This window comes from Ambystoma mexicanum, chromosome 1p, assembly GCF_040938575.1.
Source record: "Ambystoma mexicanum isolate Mex_15411 chromosome 1p, UKY_AmexF1_1, whole genome shotgun sequence".
NCBI lineage: Eukaryota > Metazoa > Chordata > Amphibia > Caudata > Ambystomatidae > Ambystoma > Ambystoma mexicanum.
This window is the reverse complement of record NC_090921.1, coordinates 604,871,265-604,897,196: the sequence shown is the minus strand read 5'-3', so window position 1 is coordinate 604,897,196 and position 25,932 is coordinate 604,871,265. Positions and strand designations below refer to the sequence as shown.

The 25,932-nt window shown below is 44.7% G+C and overlaps 1 protein-coding gene across 7 annotated transcripts in view; it reads right to left on the bottom strand.

Moving 5' to 3' along the window:
• RANBP3 (RAN binding protein 3) overlaps positions 1 to 25,932 on the bottom strand; it is a 1,483,781-nt gene that overhangs the window by 828,989 nt on the left and 628,860 nt on the right. For all 7 annotated transcript variants that reach the window (XR_011303967.1, XM_069649581.1, XM_069649583.1 and 4 more), the window contains one exon: positions 20,142 to 20,251. Coding sequence is in view for 6 of the 7 variants with exons in the window: in XM_069649581.1 (XP_069505682.1) it covers positions 20,142 to 20,251 (110 nt within the window). In the remaining variant the exon portion in view is untranslated. The remainder of the gene's footprint in view (positions 1 to 20,141; positions 20,252 to 25,932) is intronic.

The following is a 25,932-nucleotide window of genomic DNA, read 5'->3' as shown; positions in this document are numbered from 1 at the left end:
TGGCTGTTCGCACCTTAGTGGGAAGCCAGAAGGAAACCAGCATTGTGAGAGGGCTACTCCTCCTAATGAATATACTATTAATCCAGCTGAGCCCCATCTCCCACTGGAAGATCGACCAGGGGAGACCTTGGATAACCTAGACAATATGGGACTTGAGGAAATAATCGAAGGACAGGTTCCTGAAAGCAAACTAGAGGTGAGAGAGGCGTTACCGGGATCTCCTAGCGAAGAAACCCCCTCTTCGGGTGAACTAGGTGATGACCCGATACAAAGATCTAATCAAACAGGCATCGAACTTGAGGTAAGTATGGAAGGCTCACAAGAGGTAGGGGAAAAGCCATGTATAAGTGCCTCCCCTAAATTACCAAGAGAACCAGCAAATAATCTGGAGGTGGAGAGGGAAACACCCAATTACATGAGCAAGGATCCTCAAGTGCTTGAGGACTTTGGAGGCTCCTGGGAAGACCATGAAACTGGCCCAATGGGAAAAAGCCCACGTCGATTCTACAACTGTCAAGGAGGGGAAAATATCACAATTGAACCCAAGGGGGTCAAATTTAGAAACTTTTGACATTTTTCAACCTTATAGAGAAGAAAACTGTGTTCCCTTACCTAAGGCCAAAAGTATTCAGAAAACACAAGATGGAAACCAGGTAGCACAACAAGACTCAAAACCAAAAGAAGTCACCGAGAGGGGTTGTACATACGGGCACTTAGAAAAGTTAATGATTGAAATGCCCGTTTGTAATGAGAACTACCCTCCAAAGAATTGTCTAGATAAGCGAGGTCCAATGGAAACGGAAGGGATGACCCTCCCAGGTACTCCGGGGACTAGCAGCAATTTGATGCAATCACCAATAAAATTGACTAACTTAAGCATAGCAAATAAAATCAAGCATGATATCATGATACTGACAGGGAAAATTGAAAGGGAAAAAAGGAGAAGCTTTTCCCTAATAAATGAGAGGATGGCCGCTCTGGACAGGGATCAAACCAAAGGGAGACCCTGTATGATGGATGACGTGGAGACTACTTTGAACTCCCAATCACCCATCAATCCACTGCAAATGACCAACTTCGAGAAAACCAACTCCTTTTCAGATAAGCGATATCAAGACCCTAAGGGACAATCGATGGTCAACGATCACAATAGGGTACCTGAAATGACACAGACCTCGATAATAGATGAGGTAATGACACCGCCAGCTCTCCTTCAAAAAGATCAAATAATACGACTGATCAGTGAGGCCTGCTCAATCGAGCGAGCTAAGGACAGTGAACATATTCAAAAAGTGGTGATGACCTCACTGAATCTCGCTGGCTCCTTTTTTGAAACTATATGAAGTCATTAAAGACTCAGTCCAAGAGGTAACCACGACGATTTTGCAAATTAAGGAAGCAAATCGGCAAACGGGTCTCTCTCTACAGAATTTAAATTCAAGAGTAGATAAAGAAGCAGAACAAACTCAGACTTGGCAAATTCGTCTGAGTGACTTGGCCAGAAGGGACGCTAGTGATAAATCACTCCTTATGGAAGCAGTATTAGAAGACTGTAAATGGATGAGATCCCAGCACAAACAAAGTAAATTGGACCTGCAAGTTGTTGAACAGCCTAACCGAGGTAACGGGCCAATGAAATTGAAACAAGGAAAAGTCACTAAACCCATCGAACCAGAACAGCTATGTGGAGATGTAATTCTTATCTCCCCGAGCAGTAAGGAGGGCCAAAAACAAGGCAATTCCCCCATAAAAGAGCAATTGAGCTTTGCCATCTTTGCAGGTACGGGTAATAAATCCAAGGAACATCAACCTGAAACCTTGCCTGCAAACAATTTTAAAGAAAAGGGGAAAAAAACCAAAAACGAAACACTTAAACGAAAGGTGAATGGATCAAGAGCATTCCTGAGGAATTTAAGAACACCACCGAGAAGGGAAAACCCACAGTGTACCAAGAAGCCAAGAAGAGAACTCGTGATGGGTGTCTTGGATTGCATAGAAGCCGAGAGTGAAACTGTATCTAAAACATCTGTGCCATCAGCAGATGAAAAAATTGAGGACTTGGATCAGCCGTTTTGAGTGACTTAATCGAACTTTTCTCAAATAACAGCGATGAAGAGGGGTGGGGAAACATCACGCCGTCAGAATGGAAAACAATTGACAACTGGGATAGGGACGAGCTGAATTGCCATCTGAAGGACAAGCAGACAGAGAAAAAGGATCGATCTAGTAAACCTAGGAAAGAAACAGGAAAAAGTACGATCTCTCCTCGAAATGATTATGACATGGAAATAGAATATTCGAGGTTTAAAACACTAGAAGAAAAAAGGAGGGAGTTGGCTCATAAGGGAAAAACCGTCCACTTTGAACCAAGGAAGCCTAGTCTAAAACAAAGAAGTCACAGTAGAGAAAAAGATCGTATGGGCAGTAAGAACAGTAGAAAGTCGTTAACTGATAAGCAAACACCCTCCTCCAAAGACCACTTTGTGAAACTGGGAACTACATCGAAGGGGCCGAGGAAGGTCCTCTTGAATAGATGCTACGTGATGTCTCTATGCAAACAAACTCCAGCGCTCAGAGCGATTTCAGCTGACGATATAAGAATTGTGGAATTCCCAAAAGAAGGAAGGATGGATCAAGTAATATTACATCTCGTCTCAAAGGAAGTAAAACAAAAATTCCTAAAGGCTGAAGATTGCCTTAAACTAAAGGGCTATCGCTGGAGGACGTAGATTGGAGTAGTCAACTGAAGAATCCAAAAGAAACAACAAGGGGCAAAGGGAGACCCAGGGAAGTGTGGATGGAGGACGGCAATAATAAAAAACATATGGTGAAGGACCATAATAATAAAGGACGATATATGGAGGAGTTGGGGAAAAGGCCCGGAAAACTAAGTGACAAAGTGAAGGAGGTGGAACTAAAGAGTGACGCTAAATCTCAGAAAGCAAATGCCACCTCGCTGATGTTCTCAGATGAGAATTTGAAAAATCTGATATTTTCTGTGGACAACTCGGATAACCCAAAGAAGGGTGATTATACATTGAACAAAAAAGGCCTGAAAGCGAATGAGCGGCCTGAACCAAAGAATACGAGCACCACTAAGAAGAAGCAATAGAGTGAGGAGGCCCAGCAAAGATCGGTCTACTGTGCCTCATGGAATACCCGAGGCTTTCAACACTTATTCTCTAAGGAAAGTGACTTCCTGGCTGACTACGACCTAATTTCGATCCAGGAGTCGTGGCTGCGTAAAGCACCTATGTGTGAAGGCTATGAAGTCTACTTTAATCCGGCTAAGAAAGGCCCTAGAGGTAGACCTTATGCAGGCCTCATGGTATTAAAGAAATTGGACTCGCCACTACAAGTTGTGGAACATGCGACCCCAAATCCCTATGTGCAGATATTAACAATCAACCTTAAAGAAGACACTAAGGAGAAATCTGAGAACATGACAAATAATCAACAAAAAAAAAAAATGATGACGATGACTCTAATCAATACCTATTGGAGTGAAAATATGCCGAACCAGAAAAATTATCTAAAAACCATCATGAATGCAATAGATAAATCTATGATTGAAGACAAAGAACGGCTAATTTTATTAAATGGGGATCTGAATATCAAACTCCTTGACAAGAAAGGAACAATAAGAGATATAGAAAATTTACGAGGTAAAGAAAGTCTCTGGACGAAGGAAATGTGTACTCGTGACATGAGGATGTTAAATAGTCAGACCCAAGGTGATCTATTGGGTGCAAATACATGGCATGGCGGTAAAACAGGAGCCTGTTTAGATTACTGCTTTGTCGGAAACAACACGCTACCCTGGATCAAAACATTTACAATAATCAAACAAGCAAATAGCGATCACAGCCTCTTGAGAACTGAACTAGCATGGAATATCACATTAACATCATCGATAAAAAAATGGAAGGAAACAGAAGTATCTTGGGGAAGAAACCGACTGAGACTCAAAAATCAAGTTATACCAAAGCTGGTGAAAGACTTTAAAGAAGCGGGTAACAAAGGCGATGAGACAGTAGAATATAAATGGCTCCTGAAAGCCTTTGTAGTTAAGTATGAACCAGCAAAAGTGAATAAAATTGAAAGAAAGCATGCGTACGATGATTCTGTGGTCACTAAAAGGAAGCAATATAGAGCGGAACTTAAACTTATTAAAAAAGAAAATTCCCCGGTGAAAGAGATTCTCCTGAGGAAATGCCGGCAAACCTATAAAAACTGGCTGCGCTCGACCCGCTTCTTAAGAACTCAAAGAGACGCTGAAAAAATGTTGGCGGCACTATCTACCAACAACTCAAGAAGTACCTGGGACTTAATTAATAATAGAGACCTGAATCAGTCGGCAATTGGTGTAAATCAAGTCTCAGAGGAGGACTGGTATCGGCACTATAATGCATTGTTTAAGGGGAAAACCATGGGTACACCCCCAGAAAAAAGAAATACGACTTCAGCATGGGATTTTGAATTCGACAGAGAAGATATACGGATGCTTATTAAAAAGCTCAGCAGTTCCAGGGCAACTGGTCCGGATGGCATTTCCAACAAAAAGCTAAAAGAGAACTGCGGAGATTGGACTGATTTGATCTATGCCCTTTTCAAAAAAATAGCAAAAAAAAGGCAAATTCCAACAACATGGACGGAGGCGTATATAGTTCCGATCTTCAAAAAGGGGGATCGATCTAACCCCAAAAATTATAGGCCAATAGCCTTGTTAGACTATTGGGAAACTCTTTGCGGCCATTTTATTAATGAACTTAAAAAAATGGGCCATAAGAATCAACATCTTAGATGAAAGACAAACCGCTTTTATAAGCGGGGTGGGGACATCTCTAAACCTGTTCTTGTTAAACCTTTTGAAAGCTAAGGCTTTGAAAGACAATGCAACAACTTATCTGGCTTTTATTGATCTTCAACAGGCTTTTGATAGTATCAACAGAGAGCGACTATGGTCGAAACTGAGAAGCTGGGGATGCCCGAACGCCCTGTTGGCAGCAATCCAAGCGCTGTATACTAATACCTCAATCCAGGTCCAAATTACTGCTAATGGAGGGTTATCTAGAAAAATCTATACCACTCGGGGAATCAAACAAGGATGTGCTCTGGCTCCCTTCCTATTTGTTCTCTACATGGCGGATATGAAGACATCCCAAGAAAGGATCCGTGCGTTCCCTCCAAAAGTGAACGGTATGGAAGTCCCGTGGATGTTGTACGCAGATGATGCAGTATTTGCAGATCAGACCCCTATTGGTCTGCAACGTAGAATTGAAGCTTTCAATAAATACCTGAAAGGAAATGACATGCAAATCAATGTAAAGAAATCAATGATACTGTGCATGAAATCGAGTCGTGGGAAAAAATCTGCAGGGAAACGACAGATATGGATGCTGGATCAAGAGAAACTTGAAGTAGTGGATACTTCCATCTACCTGGGTATTAGGATAAATAAAAATTGCAATGAACAAGCACAATACACCCTTATTCGAGAGAAACTCGCAGCGTTAACTAATCAAGGTATCCTACTGCACTACAGATATGGAAAATTTTCATTGCAGCCAATCATCACATTTTATAAGCAAAAGGTGGTGGCTGTGTTAACATATGGAGCAGAGGCACTTTTGTCTTTGAGATGGGAAAGCTGGAATCTGTGCGAGGCCTACTTCTGGCGAAGGATTTTACATCTTCCGAATTCACTGCCCTTAGTTCTGATAAGATCGGAACTTAGACTTCAATCTATGGTTTCAATCACGGTGTGGAAATCTCTCATTATTTCGGAAGTGTATTTTGGACAAACCGGCGCAGCCATTTAATGTTTTAGCAAGACCTGGTATGCCCAATGAAGATATAATTTTCCAAGAATGGAAGAAGAGATGTGGGGATACCTTGGAACATCTAGGTATCTCACTGGAAATTCTGAAGTGTAATCCTGACAAGGCCAAAAGAATCCTGCGGGAAAAAGACTGGGAGGAAACCCAGGTCACTAAATTGGCAGGAAACTGGGCTCACAACATCGTCTGGGAACGTAAAGCATTAAATATTCTCCCACCATACCTTCAGAAATGTCCATCTAAACATTATAGAGATCTGCTATTACGATGTAGATTAAATATCTGGCATTCCCGAGAGGTTAAGCTGAGAAGACGGCTCATTGAAAAAGCATCAGCGATCTGCAGGTTCTGCAAAATGAAGGACCAACTTGAATCAGTGCGACACGTGATGCTAACATGCCCGGTTCTGGCACCAAAGCGATTAGCGTTTTTGGGCAACTATATAAGCAACATCACGATGGAAACAGAAGAAGAATACTGGGAACGCCTTCTAACAGCGGAAAAGGTGGGTCGAACTATTGACGCACTAAAGTTTGTCGAATCCCTAAATCTGGACCAGGAAGAAACGGAAATGGAGGAGAGACAGGAGCCCTAAGACTACTGGGTGTATCTGTTGCGGTGAAGGCTTCCATTGGAGGGATAACTAAACCGATTGGAACTCAAATAATACTTTAGTTGAGGAACTTTGGACTCTTGTTTCTCGAACTCTTATTTGAGGTTTGTTAAAGGTTTACCTATGATTAACCAATAAAACAAAAAAAACAAAAAAAATAAAAAATGTGTGCCATATATTTTACTAATTAGACCTCCCCTGGGTACTAGCGGTGAGCAGTATAAGTCAACATAACATAACACTAAGAGAAGGAATCTCTCTACTGGCATTTCACCTTGAGGGTTGTACATAGTCTTGCGGTTTCTACTCAAGAAGAAAACATTGCAGCGGACGCTCAGAGGAGGCAGAGCACTATCTCCCATGAGTGGGAGCTGGATCCAGAAGTCTTTCTAGATATCTTCGCCCCTTTGGGGAACCCATCCAGTTGATCCGTTTAGATCCAGTGTCAACAGGAAGTGTGAACTATTCTGCTCCAGGGACTTTCATCAGAGATGAGCTCAAGACGACACCTGCGTGGTGGACTGGGAATTTCCACTTCAGTATGCGTTTCCACTAGGGGTGTACCGAACTTCAGCTTCGAGTAAGTATTCGGCCGAATTCCAGCTGAAAAAAAAGCTTTTTGGCTACGGCCGAATAGTTTCTTGCTATTCGGCTATTGCCGAATACTTTGACATTCTCATTTGAGTACAATGCAACATGAACTCAGAAAGGCACATATAGACTTCAGTTTGCAAAACTGAATAGAATTAGACCAGACAAATTGCTATCACACAGCTGAAAAATATCCTCTATTGTAATCTGCTCTTTGGGGCATGTTTCGTTACAGATTCTTAAACAAAAAAGGTGCTCATCGTTTATATTTAGCCTGCAACAATACAGGAACATCTTTTCTTTTGGCAAATGTTTATATGGAATGTTCACTTTTTCAGTTGAAAAAAACTGAAAGAAATGTGCATAGATACTTTCAGTTCCTGTCATGTCAGTTCCCATTGCGTACGTCATAAACCACCCCCGTTCTATTTTTAAGGACATGAGTCCTGAGTTTAACATTATCTGATATTTTGTCAGGAATTATAAGTTGCATAGGTTTGTGTATTGGCAAGAAAGAGTGGCTAGGATAAGTGAAAAGTGAGCAGCATTTGTTTGGGTGGGGTGAATAGTGGTGAGATGGAGTTCAGATTTCCTCTTGACTTGTGTCCTGCATGAGCCGACATGAACCATTTTATACATTTCTATGTGAGCTGTAAAGAAGTTTCGAAACTCGACTGCATCGACTTTGGAACTGGATAGAGAATGCAATGCATCTGATTCACAAAGGCAGTCTTTTTGCATTTGTGAAGCCGCCTACTTTAACTGGCACTGAATATGCAACAATTTTCTGCACATTTGGTCTCTTCATTTTGGTTAAATCTGCTTTATTTCTGGCTTTTATACTTTAAATAAAGATTCTGCATTAATTACAATGAAGAGAAATAAAATTATAGAATGCATTTAAAATGGTGCTTTGTTTTTTAATAGGTGTGTTTTCTGAAGTTTGGAACATGATTTATTAAACAAAGCAACTATTCGGCTTCATATTCGGCTTCGGCCGAATAGTTGACAAACTATTCTGTATTCAGCCGAATACTAAATATGCTATTCGGTACAACCCCAGTTTCCACTAGTCCCCGTCAATCCTCATATCATCAGGAGCTTGAGAAGTTTGGAAAATCCATGATCGTTCTGGATTGGGCAGGAGAACGTGGTACCCGGACCTTCTAGAAATGGCCATCTGCCGTACCAAGTCGTCTCGTCTTCCGCAAACGGAGGACTTGCTCTCGCAAGAGGGGGTGGGAGGGATCTCACTCATCCAGAAATCGGTAATCTGAATCTTCACACCTGGTTTCTGAAAAGTGCAATCACACTTTTTTTATGTTAGGATTATGAAATGTGCAGTTTGAAAATATAGTAATTTAAATTATTTTCTAAAGGCTTTCTTAATACATTGAATATGGATTTCTAAACTTTGCTCTTTTTCAAATAATTTAATTCCGAATATGACCTTGTACAACAGTGAAGGAGCACACTTGTTTGTTGTTTAGACTTTGCCAGTTTCTTCGCTCTAAATTATTTTTGTGGCATGACCGCTAGGGAGATCTCATTTCTGTGGTAATTCCCTTCAACCTTAGAGACCCCCAGCCCTTTTGCTGGACTTTAGGACTTTTAATTTTTATCCTGGAGTGAGTGAGACCCTTTTCTCACTCTCTCATGTATTTTTGATCTGTCTTTGGTTTTGGAGTCTGCCAAACTCCATAGGCATCTACCGTTTGTATTGTAACCCACAACACCTTCACAGTGCAGTGTTACAGAGAAGTCCTTTGGAATTCTCATAAGGTTTACATAGCTTCTCTTGGGTAAACTACTGTTTGCAGGAGTAGCAAAGTGAAATTGACTTTACTTACCTGTTTTTCCTATGTAGGTCCAGTACAACGCATCTTACGTGGAAATTCTGAGGGGTTACTTAGTTCCTTTTCCTACTTACTCATGTAACTTATTTTATGTTACCCCCACTACTTTTAATGGCTTGTGGCAGTGGCTTAATTTTCCTACCATTGTGCGTTTTTACCGAGGCTAAATCCTCAGCTGCAGTATTGCACCCAGGGGTGCGCATTTTGTCAAAATGGCCCGGTCTTCTTTTTTCGCCATTTCTTGCTTGCGAGTTCTTTCTTGGGTTTTACTCGGCACACCAAAACTGGTTTAACCCTTTAGTTTGTTTTGCCTTCGGTGGGCTTCAGTGCTGAGACCCGTCTCTGGTTCCATTGTGTCTGGCAGATCAGGAAGCGAGGGAGGTGCCCGAAACTCCCTGTCCTTAGTCTCCTTGGTTACCTGAATGCACCCAATGCTGACTGGCCGGCTGGTTGTCCTTGCAGGACAGCCACCCTGCTGTGCGAGTGACCGCTAGGCTGTGCATGAATGGTAGAAATCTGCACAAAATCGCGAGTTCTCAAACAGTAGGCAGCGTCAACCACTGGACGAAACATCCGACGAAGAAAACTGTAAGAGAAGCTTGCTGCACCCACCTGGACCGTTGAACTGCCCATTGAAGCCCTGCTGCAGTGCTGAAGCTCCATTCTCTGAATCGACTAGAGAAGCCCCTAACTGACAACTTCTTCCCTTGGGTTGGTGGGATCAACTGACCCAAAGACTAACTTTGCTGGAACCCCTCTCCATGCTGGCTGTACTTCCTTGCTGCTGCTGGAACCGAGTGCCTGGGTCAGTACACCCAGAATTGAGTGAATCGTCTAAGCCAGACCCGAGCTACAGGAAGATTGTGAGGACACTCCCGAAGCAGGACGACCCAAGCCTGAGCTACCTCGACAGAGTGCTGGACCCCAGAAGCAAGGGAAGCCAGTCAAGTGTCCAAGAACCGCGGTGGTGCTATTGACTTGTAGCTGAAATAGCAGAGTGCTGCTGATTTGTAAAGAGCCTGTAGCCGCCGACGACCTTCAAACTGCAGTGCAGGAGTTCTCTAGTGTTAGGGAGAATTCTCCGTTAAGCCTAATTTCCCAAACCTAGTGAGTCCCCCAGCAGCTTTGCTGGATTTTTGGGGTTTACTTTTTTTCTCCTGCTAAGAGTATGACTCTTTCTCCCACTCTTGGACATGATTTGAGATAACCTTTGACTTTGAAATGTGTTTTATGGGCTATGGGGTCTTTTACTCCATAGGGTTTCATGTATTTTTGATAAGTGTGTTACACAGCACCCTCAGTGCAGTAACACAGGGGTGTCATAGTGACCCCCAAACATAGACTCCATACCCTGGGACTGACTACTGTCTCCCAGGGCATGTAAAGTCACCATTGACTTTACTAGTCTTAAATTGTGAACAGAACCAGTACAAACCATCATATTGTGGAAGTACTGGTAGCGGTAATTAGATTGCCCCTTGGTCTGTTTTCGAGGGGGCACTGTGCAATCCCCCCTCGTCGAGTTTCTGGCTGGTGGCAGTGGTTACCATGCAAAATATTCCACTGGAATATTTCCTATGGGATTTCCCATTCATTTTAAATGCACCACTTTTTTGGTGCAATTTTAAAGATACCGCCGGGTTATTTATTCAATATTTATTCCCCGGTTGGGTCTTTTTGCCAGGACTCGGTTTTAAAATGGCATTTGTGTTCGCTTCTTTAACTCCAACCCAAGTCGAGCCCTTTGTTCCACTTTTTGGCAGGCTTCTCCACAGAAGCCTCCAAAAGGGGTGCCACTCTGTCTGGGTCTACAGGATGTGTGGGAGGGGGGTTTAGGCACCCTGGACTGAGTTGCCTCGGCAACTCAAGTCGCACTCTTGTGTGATTGGCCCAGTGGTGAGCAGCCCGGCTCACCACTTAGCATGTTTGAGTGACAGCTAGGACTCGTGAATGGGCGTTTTCTGCATAAAAGCAGGGCTTTGGGGACTGGAACTTCAGAAGTCGCCACAGGACCAAAGAATCCAAAGAGGGAGAAGCTGAGCCGACCTGCAACGACGACACCACCGGTGGAGCCCTGCTGAACCGTCTCACCACTTCCCAACGACAGAGAAGATCTTCATCCCGGAGAGTCTTCTTCCTCTGAACTGGTGGGGATAACCAGTTCGTCCTCTTTTCGCCTTCCTGGATCGTCTTGTGGTCGAATCGCCAGTGCCAAGCACCCCGGCGGCCGGATAGCCACGCTTCACCACTACGGCGTATAAGAGAGTAGTACCTTTTAACCGGGAAACTCTGCGGCTGGTTTCTTCCCTGGCAGTGCAACGACCTCCAGCTTTCCTCCATGTCGAGATCTTCTCTTCCCCTGGACGAAGCACCGACTTCCACCTGCTGCCAGCTGGAGCTTTCTCACCATTTCAGGTACTGTGTCCCGGCTGGTCTCCCTTGCAACAGACTGTTCAAGGTGTCCCGTAAATCCTTGACTTTCTATCCTGGGGTGACTTGGGACCTGCTAACTAACTTTTTCTGAACTGATCCAACCTTTTTTGAACTATCTACAATGACTCTTTAAAGAACTATTTAACTGTGTGATCTTGGACACATTCCGCCTTGCTCTCTCCAACAGTGGGCCTGGCCTATGACTTTCTTGCTCCTCAGTAGACTCTGCCTTTTCTGACTTGCTCTGGTTCCCTTAAAGTGTTGGTTTTGTGTATTTTCCTAATTCTGCCTTTTTCCTTCCCTTTTTAACTAACTTATTGGAGTGCCATCTTAGGTTAAGAGCTCATCTCCGTCTATAAATAAGTGGTGTTTTAACTAAGACTTGTTCAATAAGTAATCAGGGATGGGATACATTACTCATCGTAATCGTATTTCTGATGCTTGTATCTGCTTAGATTCACATGCTGTGCATAGGCCGACATCTAGTGGAAGCTGCAGAGTATTACAGTTTGTTTTTCGAAACTCGAAAATGGGTGTCGACACAGGGCGTGCCAGTAATACTATCCCTAGTGTGACGTTCACTGTACCCATGATCCCTCAGATTGTATTTTTCCTGACATGATGTAGCATGAGGAGTAGCGCAAGTACAGATGATCCAAGCAGATAGAAGATAGATAAGATAAGACTACAAGCATCCATGCGCCTTCTCTCAGAGGGGAGGCAGGGTGGGTCGCATGTGAATCTAAGCAGATACAAGCATCAGAAATACAATTACGGTGAGTAATGTATCCCTTCTGAGGCTTGTGGAATCTGCTTCGGTCACATGCTGTGCATAGATTAGCGAGCAGTGTTAGAAGGAGGTGGGATTTGAGAAGGGTCATGAGCAAATAAATGTCTTAGAACCGCTTGTTCCACTTGAGTATCCGTCTTGGAATGGGTGTCAATGCAGTAGTGCTGAGTGAAAGTGTGAATAGAGCTCCAAGTAGCAGCTTTGCAAATGGTGTCAAGGGGAACATTTGCAATGAAAGCCAGAGTGGCCCCAATGCCTCTTGTCGAGTGTGCTCTGGGCGTAAAGGGCAAAGTTTTGTCAGAAAGAGAGTAACACAACTGGATACAGTTGACAATCCACTTGGAGATGGCACCCTTAGAGACGCGATCTCCCTCTTTGCCTGTGGCTACGGACACAAACAGTTGGTCTGTTTTCCTAAGCGGTCTGGTCTTGTTTACGTAGTAAAGGACCGCCCTACGCACATCTAGGGTGTGTAGTTTAACCTCAGTCGAGCTTTGTGGGTTTTGGAAGAAAGCTGGAAGCTCAATGGACTGGTTTACATGGAATTTTGAAATAAACTTTGGTGAGAACCTATGGTGTGTCCGTAAAACCAGCTTATCCTTATGAACAGTAAAGAAAGTATCCTGCACTGACTGTGCCTGAATTTCACTGACCCTTCTTATGGATGTAATGGCTACTAAGAAGGCAGTCTTATAGGTCAGGTGTTTGAGACTTGTCTTATGCATGGGCTCGAATGGGGGGCCCATGAGTTTAGATAGCACCACGTTCAGGTCCCATCCTGGTGGTGGGTTAGATATAGGGGGATGAAGTCTCTTTACTCCCTCCATGAATGCTTTAACCACGGGTACCTTCCACCACAACACCTTGCTATGTGAGGTGGTGTACGCTGACAGTGCTGCCAGGTGTACCTTTAGTGAGTTGAAAACCAACCCTGCGTCCAGCAGGTGGAGCATGTATGTCACGATTGTGGAAGGAGTGCAATCAACTAGGTTGATTTGTTTATTCTGGCACCAGATAACGAATCTCTTCCATTTGTCGAAGTAGCAATGCCTCGTGTTCGGTTTCCTAGACTCTTTTAGGATGTCCATACATCTCTGTGGTAAATTGAGATGTCCAAACTCTATGACCTCAGGAGCCATGCTGCTAGGTTCATGGAGTTGGGTAGAGGATGCACCTTCTGACCTTGGTGCTGGGACAAAAGATTGTACCAGCCCGGGAGTTTGATGGGATCGCACACCGAAAGTCTGCGTAGGTGTGGAAACCACGGTTGTCTCGCCCACATGGGAGCAACTAGGACCCCAAAGTTGGCAAAGCGTCATCGACTCTCTTCATCTTGTTCACCCGCTTCCTGAAGAGAAGAGTTGGTGGAAAAGCGTACGCAAACATCCCTGACCAGTCCATCCACAGGGCGTTCCCCAGGGAGTCTGGTTGGGGAAACCTGGATGCGAATCCTGGGCACTGTCTGTTTTCGCTTGTGGCAAATAGGTCTATAGTGGGGAAACCCCACTGAGAGAAGAGATCTTCTACGATATCTGTGTAGACACCATTCGTGTTCCTCCGGAAGGGGATCCCTGCTCAAAGCGTCCGCTAGAGAATTTAGATCCCCTGGAACATGTTGAGATGACAGAAAGATGTTCCGTCTGAGTGCCCATATCCAAATTTTCTGGGCAAGTCTGGACAGATTTGGCAAACGAGTCCCTCCTTGCTTGTTCAGGTAGAACATAGCTGTTGTGCTGTCCGTTCGGATCTGCATCGACAGGTTCAGTAGGTGCTCTAGCAGGTTGATGTGATTCTTGGCCACTGTGTGAGACCAGAGACCCTGAGCTGTGTGGTGGAAATGGTGAGCTCCCCATCCTGTCAGGCATGCGTCCGTCGTGACTACCGCCTGTATCTCAGGATCGTAAAAGGGTTTCCTCTTGGATAGATTGTCTCTTGTCCACCAGTGGAGGCTTTGTACAAGTGTTGGCGAAACGACCACTAGATCGTCCCACTGACCACCTGCCTGAGACCACAGTTTCACCAACCATTCTTGCATGGGACGCAGGCGCGCGTGGGGGACCAGGTAAATACATGACGCCATCATGCCTAGCAAACACATTGCTTTGCGTACTGTTATCTGGCAACCGGTTTGATATTGCGGAATTTGCAGTAGTATATTCCGAATTCTTTCCTCTGAAGGAAAAGCCACCCCCTCTTGAGTATTTAGAACAGCTCCTAGGAACTGCTTGGAGGTGTTGATTTTTTCTCGTTTATGGAGAAGCCCAATTCGAAGAGGAGGTCGATAGTTCTTTGAATGTTTGTCCTTCAAATTACTGGGGTCTCCCCCATGATGAGCCAGTCGTCCAGATAAGGGTACACTGGGATTGCCTCCCTGCATAGGTGTGCCGCCGCCACCGCCAGTACCTTGGTGAATACCCTTGGAGCCGAGGCTATCCCGAAGGGCAGTACCTTGAACTGGTAGTGCTGACTGTCCACCTTGAAGCGCAGATATTTTCTGTGCGCTGGGAACATGGAAGTATGAAAATAGGCATCTTTCATATCCAATGTTGCCATGTAATCCCCTTTTTAGGAGGGGAATTACCTCTTGGAGAGTAGTCATGCGAAAGTTTTGGGGCTTGACATACTTGTTTGCAGGCCGTAAGTCCAATACTGGGCGCATTGTCAAATCTTTTTTGGCACAAGGAAGTAAGTTGAATAAATACCCTTGTTTACCTGGTGTCCTGGGACAAGTTCTATCGCGTCCTTTGCGAGAATAATTTCGATCTCCTCGAGTAGGATCTTCTGGTGGTCTAAGGAGTGTATTCTTTGTCGTGGAGGGTGGTTTCGGGGACGCTCTAGGAGTTCTATGCAGTATCCTGCGGACACTGTGGACAGCACCCATCTGTCTGATGTGATCCCTTCACAAGCTTGGGTGAAGATGGAAATGCGTCCCCCTACTGGGGATGCGTGAGAAGGGACCCTGAACGGAGCGTCACTGTTTTGGTGGAGGCGTGCCCCCTCCTTTATTGGGAATGCCTCTACCCCTACCACAACCTCTTTTGTTACCACTGCCATAACTCTGGGTAGACTGCTGGTTAGTGTTCCATGTAGTACCCTGGCCTTGGGAATAGTTTGAGCCTCTTTGGGAGTTTTGTCCACGAGGCCGACGAAAATTGCCATTCCCTCTCTGGTTAGGGGGTTTGTTGGTTAGTTGCCCTAGGGACTTGAGTGTCTCGTACTCGTCCTTGGCATTCTTTAGCGCGTCCTCGACCGCCTTTCCAAACAATAGATCCGGCTCCACCGGCTTATCAATGATGCTTGGGTCTCGGCCTTGAAACCAGACTGCCGTAGCCAAGCATGCCTCTTGATGACCGTGCTTTCAGCAATTAATCTGCCGGCGTTATCCGCGGCATCAAAGGTTGATTTTAAAATGCAACCTGACACGGCTCTCCCCTCTGCCTAAACTGTTGCCAATTGGCTCTTTAAGGGTTCTGTGGCGGAGTCTATGAGAGCCGCGACTTCTTCCCATTGGTGGCAGTTGTAACTAGCCAGCAGGGTGGTAGAGTTTGCAATCCTTGCCTTGTAGGCGGAAGTGGAGGCTACTTTCCTGCCCAAGCCATAAATCTTCTTGCTCTCCTTGTCAGGACGATGACACGGGTGTTCCCGCCCTCTTACGGGTGTTTGTAACAACCAGGGAGTCCGGTTTGAGATGTCCCCTTATGTATAGTGGGTCAGATTGGGCTGCCCTGAAAAGCTTTTCAATTCTGGGGTTTACTGCCCTAGTAAGATTGGGGTTAACAAGGGAAGGGTATATCCTCCTTTGTATTGACTGAAGGATAGGGATGGCCTGAGCAACAGGTCTCCTTTCTCCCACCAGTTCCTCTGCAAAGTCCCTCTTTTCCTGAGCACCCTGTGTGTCAATGTGGAAGTGCTGTGCTGCTCTGGACAGGACCTCATTCAGGAGAGGTTGGTTGTCGACAGGGGAGTCGGTAACCGCGGGCTCTTTCTCTACCGGGGAATCTACCCTGTATGCATCTGGGTCGTCCTCTTCCTCCTCCTCATCATCATCATCATCATCTTGGTCCTCATCATCCCCATAATAGCCTGTCCCAGTTTGTTCTTCGCACATGCCCACGTCTGGATCCTCAACAAAGGATGGATCTTCCTGGTATTCAGAATAGGGCTGTCTATAGAAGGGGTCTGAAGATTGTGCTTCACCCCGGGACTTCCTACTTGGGGGTATTGGATCCTTCGAGCCTGAGGGAGTTGACCCTTCTGGGGTCAAAGAGAGAAAGTGTTCGGGGTTCTTGGCATAGAAATCTGCCAATGTTGACATCCTTGACATTACTCTTCACTGGACCATTCCCTTGAACTGGGAATAACTCTTTCCTGGAGTGCTTTCCCTGTTTCATAATGACTAGACCTACTGGTTTGAATAGGGGTCTTAGGGACAACAGATTGAGATTTGTCCTGGCTAGACCTACTGGCCTGAACAGGGGCCTTAGGGACAGGGGACTGAGACTTGTCCGTCTGTTTAGGTGTGGAAGTAGGCTGGGAATGCTTACTTCGTTGTTTTCCCCCCTCCCCGTGGGTGGAAGAGTGTTTCCCCGATTTTAGGGCCCCATCAGAGCTTATCGATGCCTGGCGTCGAAATTCGGGGGTAGAGTCCCTGTCTCTGGAGAGTGTAAGGGATTCGGTAGCAGCCTTACCGCTGCCTGCAGACGCCGACTCCTGGAGCGCGGCTTGGGGGTAGAGGTTGGCGTCGTCCTCCGACGACCGAACTTCAGTCACTAAGGGGAGCGAGGCACTTAGCAACAGTGGAGGGTTGCTAGGTGACATGAGGCGATCTCGAACGCCCAGAGGACAACGACTCGGACCGTTCTCTACGTGCCTCTTTCCGAGAACTCGATGTGCGCGTCGAGTCTCGGTTGGACTTTTGTTTGCTGGAAGTGGTGTGGGTAGCGCTCGTGTCGCCGGGGGTCTTCCCCATAGCTGCCCTGCCGGACAACCTTCCGAGGTCGGGGACGTGCGCTTGGCTGTTCATCGACGCCACATTGCCCTCGCCGTCCGAAAGTACGGCGTCGCTGCCATTGCTGAAGGCACCCTCCGCGGCCATGGCCTCTCGTCACCTGGCGTGGTGGGCCCAACGCTTTGTCGAACGGTCCTTAAGGGCCTTTGGTTTAAACCGACTGCACGCTCTGCAATTCGCCTCGGGGTGGTCCCTCGGCAAGCAGAGGTTACAAGTGGCGTGTCTGTCAACCCAAGGATACTTGCGGTTGCACTTGGGGCAAAATTGAAAGGGAGTACCCTCCATGCGCACCCTATGGCAGCGGGCTGGGAGTGTAGGAATATAAGTAATGTACCTATATTAATCAGAGTGTAGGATATGTGCCACCCCCACTCTCCCTACTTGCAGGGCCGAGTCCAGGGGACTTCCGCGGCCGGGCCGAGGCCAGAGGCCTTCCGAGGCTCAAATCCGTCGCTGTAGTCCGACGGTTGAATTTTCTCCGATCCGGCGTCGAGTGTCTATGTTCGGAGACTCGACGTATAGGTGGAATAAACGGGGAAATATATAACAATATTTGCAAAATCTGACTAAGTCAGGTAACTCCGCTCGGTGCTTCCGAACAGCATGGCAGAAAAAAACAATCTGAGGGTCCTAGATGCGTGAGGGATCATGGGTACAGTGGACGTCACACTAGGGATAGTATTACTGGCACACCCTGTGTCGACGCCCATTTTCGAGTTTCGAAAAACAAACTAATACTCTGCAGCTTCCACTAGATGTCGGCCTATGCACAGCATGTGATCTAAGCAGATTCCACAAGCCTCAGAAATATATATATATATATATATAATACATTACTCACCATAATCGTATTTCTTATGCTTTTATCTGCTTGGTCGACAAAGGGCGTGCCAGTAATACTATCCTAGTGTGAGGTCCACTGTACCCATGATCCCTCACGCGTGTAGGACCCTCAGATTGTATTTTTCTGACATAAGGTAGCATGAGGAATAGCGCGAATATCCAAGCAGATAAGATCGATAAGACTACAAGCATCCATGCGCCTTCTCTCAGAGGGGAGGAAGGGTGGGCGCATGTGAATCTAAGCAGATACAAGCATCAGAAATACGATTACGGTGAGTAATGTATCCCTTCTGAGGCTTGTGGAATCTGCTTAGATCACATGCTGTGCATAGATTAGCGAGCAGTGTTGGAAGGAGGTGGGATGTCAGAAGTATATATATTAAAAGTGACTGTTTGAACTTGCTTGCCATATTAGTGTTAGTGTATTTTACAAAGTGTGTTTTTAAATAAATAATTATATAATTCTATACCCAAGCTCTGGTCAGTGTGTGCTTGTGCTACTGTATTTTAGTACCTATCTTGTATACTGTATATACTGTCTAACTCTTCTTGAGAGAAGTCTGGCTGCTCAGCCACAGCTATCAGGTAAATCTGGGTTGTACAGACTGCTACCAATTGGGTTTACTGTCAACACCTGTAGTCTTAAGCCTTTTGCAGTGGTCCCTAAGGGAACTGCACAGGTTTCTGCCTAATATCTAGACATCCTCCCTCTTGTCCCCATGACTGAGACCCAGGATCTGCAGGACTGCAACCAGAACAGAAGACAGCTGGATCCTCTTCTTCAAACCTAAGGTGCTATCTTGAATGAAGGGGTACTTACCTTTTTGTCTGTAGCTTGCTTGTTCTCACACGAGACTTGCAGTAATGGCTTTTTGCAGAGTTGATACCAGCTCTGCCTGTCACAAGCCTTACCGCTTGTGGCCCAACAGTGATTCTTTTTCTACAAACTCTCCAATAACATTGTGCAATGTGTTTATGCTATCTTAAGAAGTGCCTCAGCACCCTAGACATTGTTCAAATTGACTTTGGCTGTCCTGGCTCCTTGCAGAGTCTTCCGACCCACATTGACTTTGGTTTGAACTGTCCTTCATAGGTGGTGCATAAGTTTAACTTGTATTGCTGGGAAATGTCTAACCTAGACGTCATTGAGAGATTGAAAAGTATTCACATGATCTGAAAACCTGTTACCCTTTCTCCTTCCCTAACCTTTTCCACAATCGCAAAATTGCATTAAGTACCAAAAGTGATATATCAAAGTGCACTTTGTCCTAGTAATTGAAGTCACCTCAGGGTGTAGGAAGTGTGTGTGTGACATCCCAAAAGGGCATCTACTTGCTTATCTTAAATCTGAGGAAGTGTTATGAAGTGTATTTTTATTGTTGCATATTGCCCTTTCTAAAGTAAGCTTATTTAAAACTGACTTAAATAATTATTTTACTATAAAACATTGAGTATAACTATTATTTGGATACTTGTAATTGTGAATCTCAGTGTTACATCTATACAGCTCACATTTACCCCTCTTGAGAGAAGTCCGGCTTCACAGTCACTCTACCAACTTGTGTAGTACAGACCTATACCAATAGGTGGGTTACCATAACCAAGAGGACAAGGCTGGTGTAGTCTCCCAGAGGGTTACTGCATCCAATATTGCCAAACAGTGATATATATTTGGACGGGTGTTGGTGGCAGTAATTTAAAAAAATCTAATTGAATACAGATCAAAGGAACATCAGTGATTTTGAAAAGTGTCCAAAATGAGAACTGCTCTTCTTGTTATAATAGCAATTCCCTAAGTGACATCTGGGATACGTACTTCAATTATATGTTAGATTGGGTATTACAAAAGGACAGGTACTAGGTTGTGGATAGTTTCACCAATGTCAGACAAGGGGATGCTTTACAGAGGCTAAATTACACTGCCTCATTCAAACCCCTTTGACTGGCATCTGTTGTAAAAACAAACTTTGTCCCCCATGAGTAGAGGTTTTTCTCTGTCGTATTTCACTTGGAGTGCATAGGAAATGTCCACCAAATGGCAGCTTCATTGTGTTTTTCTCTGTGTTATACCAGAATTACTGAATTTGTCATTTGTGATTCGGTTCAAAACACTGGAGTGGTCCTTACACATACTTTAGAAGTAAGTTTGGAAAATGCATGGGCTCACCTTATCTTCAGGACCAAACATACGCCTTGAGACAGCTGTGTTGTGAAGTAGGTCACCTGTCACTGTTGGGTCAGTTAATAGATTGACACCATTGGTTCCACTGCTGAGAACTATAATAAAAATTTAACAAATTAGAGAAGAAAAAAGTCAACACATTGTACATTACACCTGCATACAGCACTTTTAATGGCGGTACATAACGCTACAGAAGAACTAATTATTTATTTCGCAGCAATGTGCTTTCTGGTGGATGATCCTCCCATGGATTACTCATTTTTGATATCCATCTACCAGAGCAGCTGCTCTTCAGAAACCAGTGGGAACAGTGCAACTCCAGGTCTGCTCTGTCGGACGTCTCTACGGATCACAAGTCAGGCGTGACATCGGAGAAATCATATACAGAGATGGTGTGCACTGTCACCTCAGTTCCACCCCTTTTCTCTAGCACTCCGACAGACAGCAAAATGAAGGTGTACTAGCGGGTCAGGTAGGGAGGGCGATAAAGAATCAATGGGAGGAACATCCATAAGAAAGAACATTACTGAGAGTCAAGTCAATTGTTCTTCTAATGGACTACCTCCTTCTATGGGCGGATAGCAAGGACACCACCTAACCAGAATATTCTGAAGGACTGCTTGTTCAGATGGATTTCTAAACTCTGGCCTGGTGGACAGAATTTTGGAGGCCACCCTAGTTATAATGAACAGGGGAAACTCTGGGAGCTTAGTCAAACTGATCAAGGTAGCATGGAGAGTGGTCAAGGCTTAGTCTCTGGAAAGGCGAGTGGGGCCAGAGGTCATCAATAAGTCCACACAAAGAACAATCAAGGATTACACTTAGGCAAGTACAAACATACTTACATTTATTATTGGCCAAAGTACACACTATAAAATGACTAGGGACAGGGAATAATATCATAGCATAATCATAATATAAAACATATACACAGTCAGAGCAGAATAATCAATTTGCCCCCCAATATCTGAAAGGGAAGTACTTAGAGATAGAACAGACAGTGCACAAGAAATACAACCCTCTCTTATAAATGACTTATCACTCACCCTATGCTTCCAGTACTACACCTCATTCGAGTAGTTTTCCTAAAACTCTTCTAAATCCTCAGGATTAAAATGAGAGAATTGGTCTATATTATTTGAGTATCTAAGTGCCTTATTGATAGTGCAACATGTTGGGAATTCTCAATAACTCACCAATTGTCCCATCTGCTCTCCAAAAATTGCCTGTAAATGCACAAATGCACTTATTCGTACTCAGTAGCCATTTAGGTTTCTCGCCTGCAAATAATAAATACTATAAATATAGAAAAAGGGGTGAAGACCTGAAATTATCACTCAGACAATTGGAGTCAAGAATGATTTGCCAATTACGCTGTACCAAATTGGGGCTGAATAAGGAGCAAGAATTCAAGGTTTGTTGTAGCAATTGTTTTATGTATTTACTATAATACTTCATATTGGTTCTCTTTTCACTGCCACCTGTCAGGCTGTGTTAGAAGGTACTTCAAAGAATATGAAACCTAATAATGGTCTAAAGCGCAACAACGGTCATCGGACAATGAAGCTGTCAATGTATTAAGCAATGTGCATCGGATGGTCACTGTTCTATGGGTAACAGGGGATGGCCATCTTTGACTATGTATAGTAGGAAATTGATATGTGCTGATCAAAAGACAATGTTCTATGTTGACTTAAGCATAAAGTAATAGCAATCACACTAACAAGTGCAATAACTAAGAGGGCAGCCACATACCAAGACCACTGGATTAGTGGATTAGTGTAGTGGGAGGAGTAACTGTTGGGGAGATTTATCATTATTGTGCTTCATCCACTCTTAGTGAGAGCCCCAGCACTTTCTGCTGGACTTCTGGACCTTTTTCTTGTAATCCTGAATGAGTGGAGCCTTTGAAAAAGAGCGGCAAGCAGTAAGGCACCAGGTGGGCGAGGCTTGCTAAGTGGTGAAAGAGCGGCAAGCAGGAAGGCACCAGGTGGGGAGGGCTTGCTAAGTGATGAAAGAGCCACAGGCAGGAAGGCACCAGGTGGGCGGGGCTTAATCCAGGTGACCGAGATCCACTTGCACCTGCTCCCCATCTACTTAACTACAGCTCACATCGTCCTCTTAAAATAAGCCCGACTGATCTGCCTCTAATGTTGGATGAGTTTTGGAATGCAGAACACAACCAATAGATAATATAACAGGAAGTGATTATTGTATAAGGTCACAATAGACAGATGTGCGTTTTCAGTAGTTATTTTTTTTACTAAAAAAAGGAAAGTGAATTTCGAGTGTGTGCATAACCAAGGCTGCTAATTTTAAGAGGGAGGCAAGATGAACGTACTAGTATATTGGTTGCCATCGGAGTAACAAAGTTACTCACTGTAGCGCCTACCTTACTCCTAGTCAATAGTCCCCTTACCTCAATACATGTGGTACATTCTGTCCTTCGGGACAGGACCGGTGCACTTTTGTTAAAAAGCATCAACATTTTTATCCTTTTTTTTTACGCGGGGCCACCACACGTGGCCGTAACCCAGCCCTCCTGAGCTCCACCCCGTGCATCGCCCTTCAGTCCTTTTCTATCGTCAGGTCTGAGACCATTTAAGCAATAATAGAGTATACTTATTAGAAGGGAGGGCGGGCAGGCGTATGGAGGAAAGGGGACTATGGACTAGGAGTAAGGTAGCCACTACAGTGAGTAACTGTTATACTCTTACGTCCCGTCCCCTTTCATCCATACTTGTGGGAAATTCCCAAGCACACACCATAGGTAGTACGGGTGGATGGAAAAAACCATTTACTGGCCAAATTGAGCATCCAGGAGCTCAGGTAAAGCCGATAGGGAGGCACACGAAGCCGCCTTGGTGATGGACTCCCAAGGGACCTACTTTTGGAAGGCAACAACAGCTGCTTTGCTACGGACTAGATGTGCATGGATGCTCTTCAGTGCTTAAAGGCCTTGAATGCTATAGACTTCTGAAATATATATGAGGCAATCCAGCGGGAGATAGTTGCTTTGGAAGTTCGTTTCCCTTTCGGGTCTCCGAATGTGACAGATTTGTGAGGAGCTTCTGAGTTCACTCGTTTTATCGAAGTTGTTTAAAACTCTCGGCATCAGATGCCGGGTTAGAAAAGAAGACAGGTAAGGAGTTTGATTGGTTCAAATGAAAATCAGTAACCACCCTAGGCAGGGAGGAAGGATGAGTGCGAAGCACAACCATATCCCTGTAGAAAGTGAGGAATGGATGATCCACGGAATGAGCATGGAGCTCACTCGCATCGCAGATGTTATTGCGATCAGAAAGGCAACCTTCCAAGAAAGGTACTTAAGATCGGTAGTGGCCATGGGTTCAAATGGCTTATGGCATAACGGGATGAGGAACACATTCAAATCCCATTGGGGATGAGGGTTGTGCACCGGCAGGAAAAAATGAAGACCTGCAAAATGTGTTCTGATGACTGGATTAGTCAATGAAAAAGAACAGCTGTTCGTGAGAAGTACCAACAGTTGCTGTAGTTCTGAAAAACAGAATCAGGGCGGTCACCAAGGAGCCATGAACAGGAGCGTGCAGTTCGATGTGCTCCAGAGCTTGCAGAGCAACCGATGGATTAGAGGCAATGGAGGAAACACATAAGCTTTAATTTTGTCCCACGACATCTCACAAGAGTCCCCCAGGGAGGACGCTCCAAGCCCGTCCGTGGACACACAGAGGAAGCTTCTTGTTTGAAGAAGTTGCAAAGATGTCACCTCTTCTGTGTCCCATTGATGGAAAAATGTTGGAGAGGACATTGCTGTTCATCTCCCACTTGCAGCTGCCACCGACTGGCAACTGAATGAATCTGCGGCCACATTGATGTGACCCGGGATGTGGAAGGCCAGGAGCCAAACATTGTGCTGTATGGCCCAGACCCAAATTTGTATGGCAAGATCCACAAGGAGAGGAGACTTGGTGCTGCCCTGCACGTTGATGTAAAACATCGCCACCTAATTGTCCGTGCAAACACGAACTACGCTGTTGCTGTAAGGGAGGTATTCAAAATGGCCACTGTGGTCCACGGAGGTTGGGCCGCCATTTTGTCAATACCTGAGGCGAACTGGAAAGCATGCGCTCGCACAAAACCAGCCAAAAATGCGCAGTAAAAATCTGAAAGATAGGCTGCCATCCACTTTTGCCTATTTTAGGGAACACAGGAGATCACTGCCTAAAACCACCATTGGGCCATCCACAAAGCAGCCTGAAACCACTTGGAAAAAGCAATGCTGATTGCCAAAAGCAACACAGAGCTGTTTGGGAATTCATTTTCTTGATTGTCAAAATGTGCTAAAATCATGGCTCAGAAATCACCAAAAAAGATGCAACCTTCTTGTTGGGTGTTCCACATTATTCTACTGCAAGAATCCACATCAACACAATGTCAGCAAGAATCATATGCTATCAAGCCAAATCCCATTTTAAAGATACTGATGTAAAGACAGCTGTCAAAAATGGGTGCAATACCGGTACTCACCACTACCAGAAGCCGGCGTTTTAAAACAATATTCTTTGAAAAACTGAACAACTGAACCCAAACTATGCCAAAGAAGAGAATTCTACCAAAATGCCATATAGAGTGCCACACAGTGATTTCATTGTTGAAAAAGACTTGATTTAAAGATATGTTGCTTATTGTGAGTTTAAAAACACTTTTTATTTTTTACAAGGAACTACGATGCAATTGACTAGAAGGCAATCTGATTTAGTTAAAACTTCAAGAGGCCTTCTGTCCATGGGAACCCTTCACACCTTGTCCTTCCTACCAACAGGAGAGGATATCGCATGGACATGTAAATTAGAACTGTTGAGAGGAGGAGGCTTCCCCTGCTGGCAGGAAAAAGACAATAGATTCCTTGACTGAATAGAATATGCTGATTTGGGTGTGCCTGGTCAACAACTGCTCTAGCAGGAAGGCAGGCCATGTGACCATCTGACTAACCCAGCTCTGGGGGGCGGACCACACTGAGGTGTTTATTAAATTGAAAGCAAATGTATGTTTTATAAAATTGTGTATAACAAATTTTACCAAGCTGACCAAAATATGAAACTTTGGGATTCTTAAAATGACAAATTTACTCACAATTTAGGACTAAGCTGAACGTCGTGCTATGTTCTGAGACCAAACTCCGGGATTTATTAATATTGCAGCTCTAGTGTTTTTGTTATGAGCATAAGAACTTACAGTAATATGACCAGGGAGGATCTGCATGCATGTATCAAATTTGGTGCAGAACCAATATTGGAAAACCCACCAAAATCGCGAATAAGTTGTCATTTCTGAACCAAAGCTCCAAGGAAGATCAGAGTTGGAAAACAATGTACCTTAAATAATTTCTGTTGTGTGTATGTATTATGAACAGGTTGTGCACCTTGGAAATAGGTTTGTTATGAAAAATTGATTTTCTAAGTAAAAGCAAAGGGGAGTGTTCTTTCCTTAAGCCATAAACATGACACCTGATGACACAGGATGAGACACTACTCTTTTCTCCAGTCAGGGGACAGGAGATTATCTGACCTATCAAATCCATAGGGGGTTGGGCATGTAGAATCAGCCTCCACACCCACTTTGGAAACAGATAAATAGAGACTGCTTAGGACAGATAGGGGATACACCTTTCCATTACTCAACTGATTCCTGCGCAGCACCCTGCCGAAAGACTCCAGAGACCAGAACTTAGAATCCAGACTCTAGATCTAGAACCAAACTCTAGAAACTTGAAGCAGAGAGGCCTAATCCACAA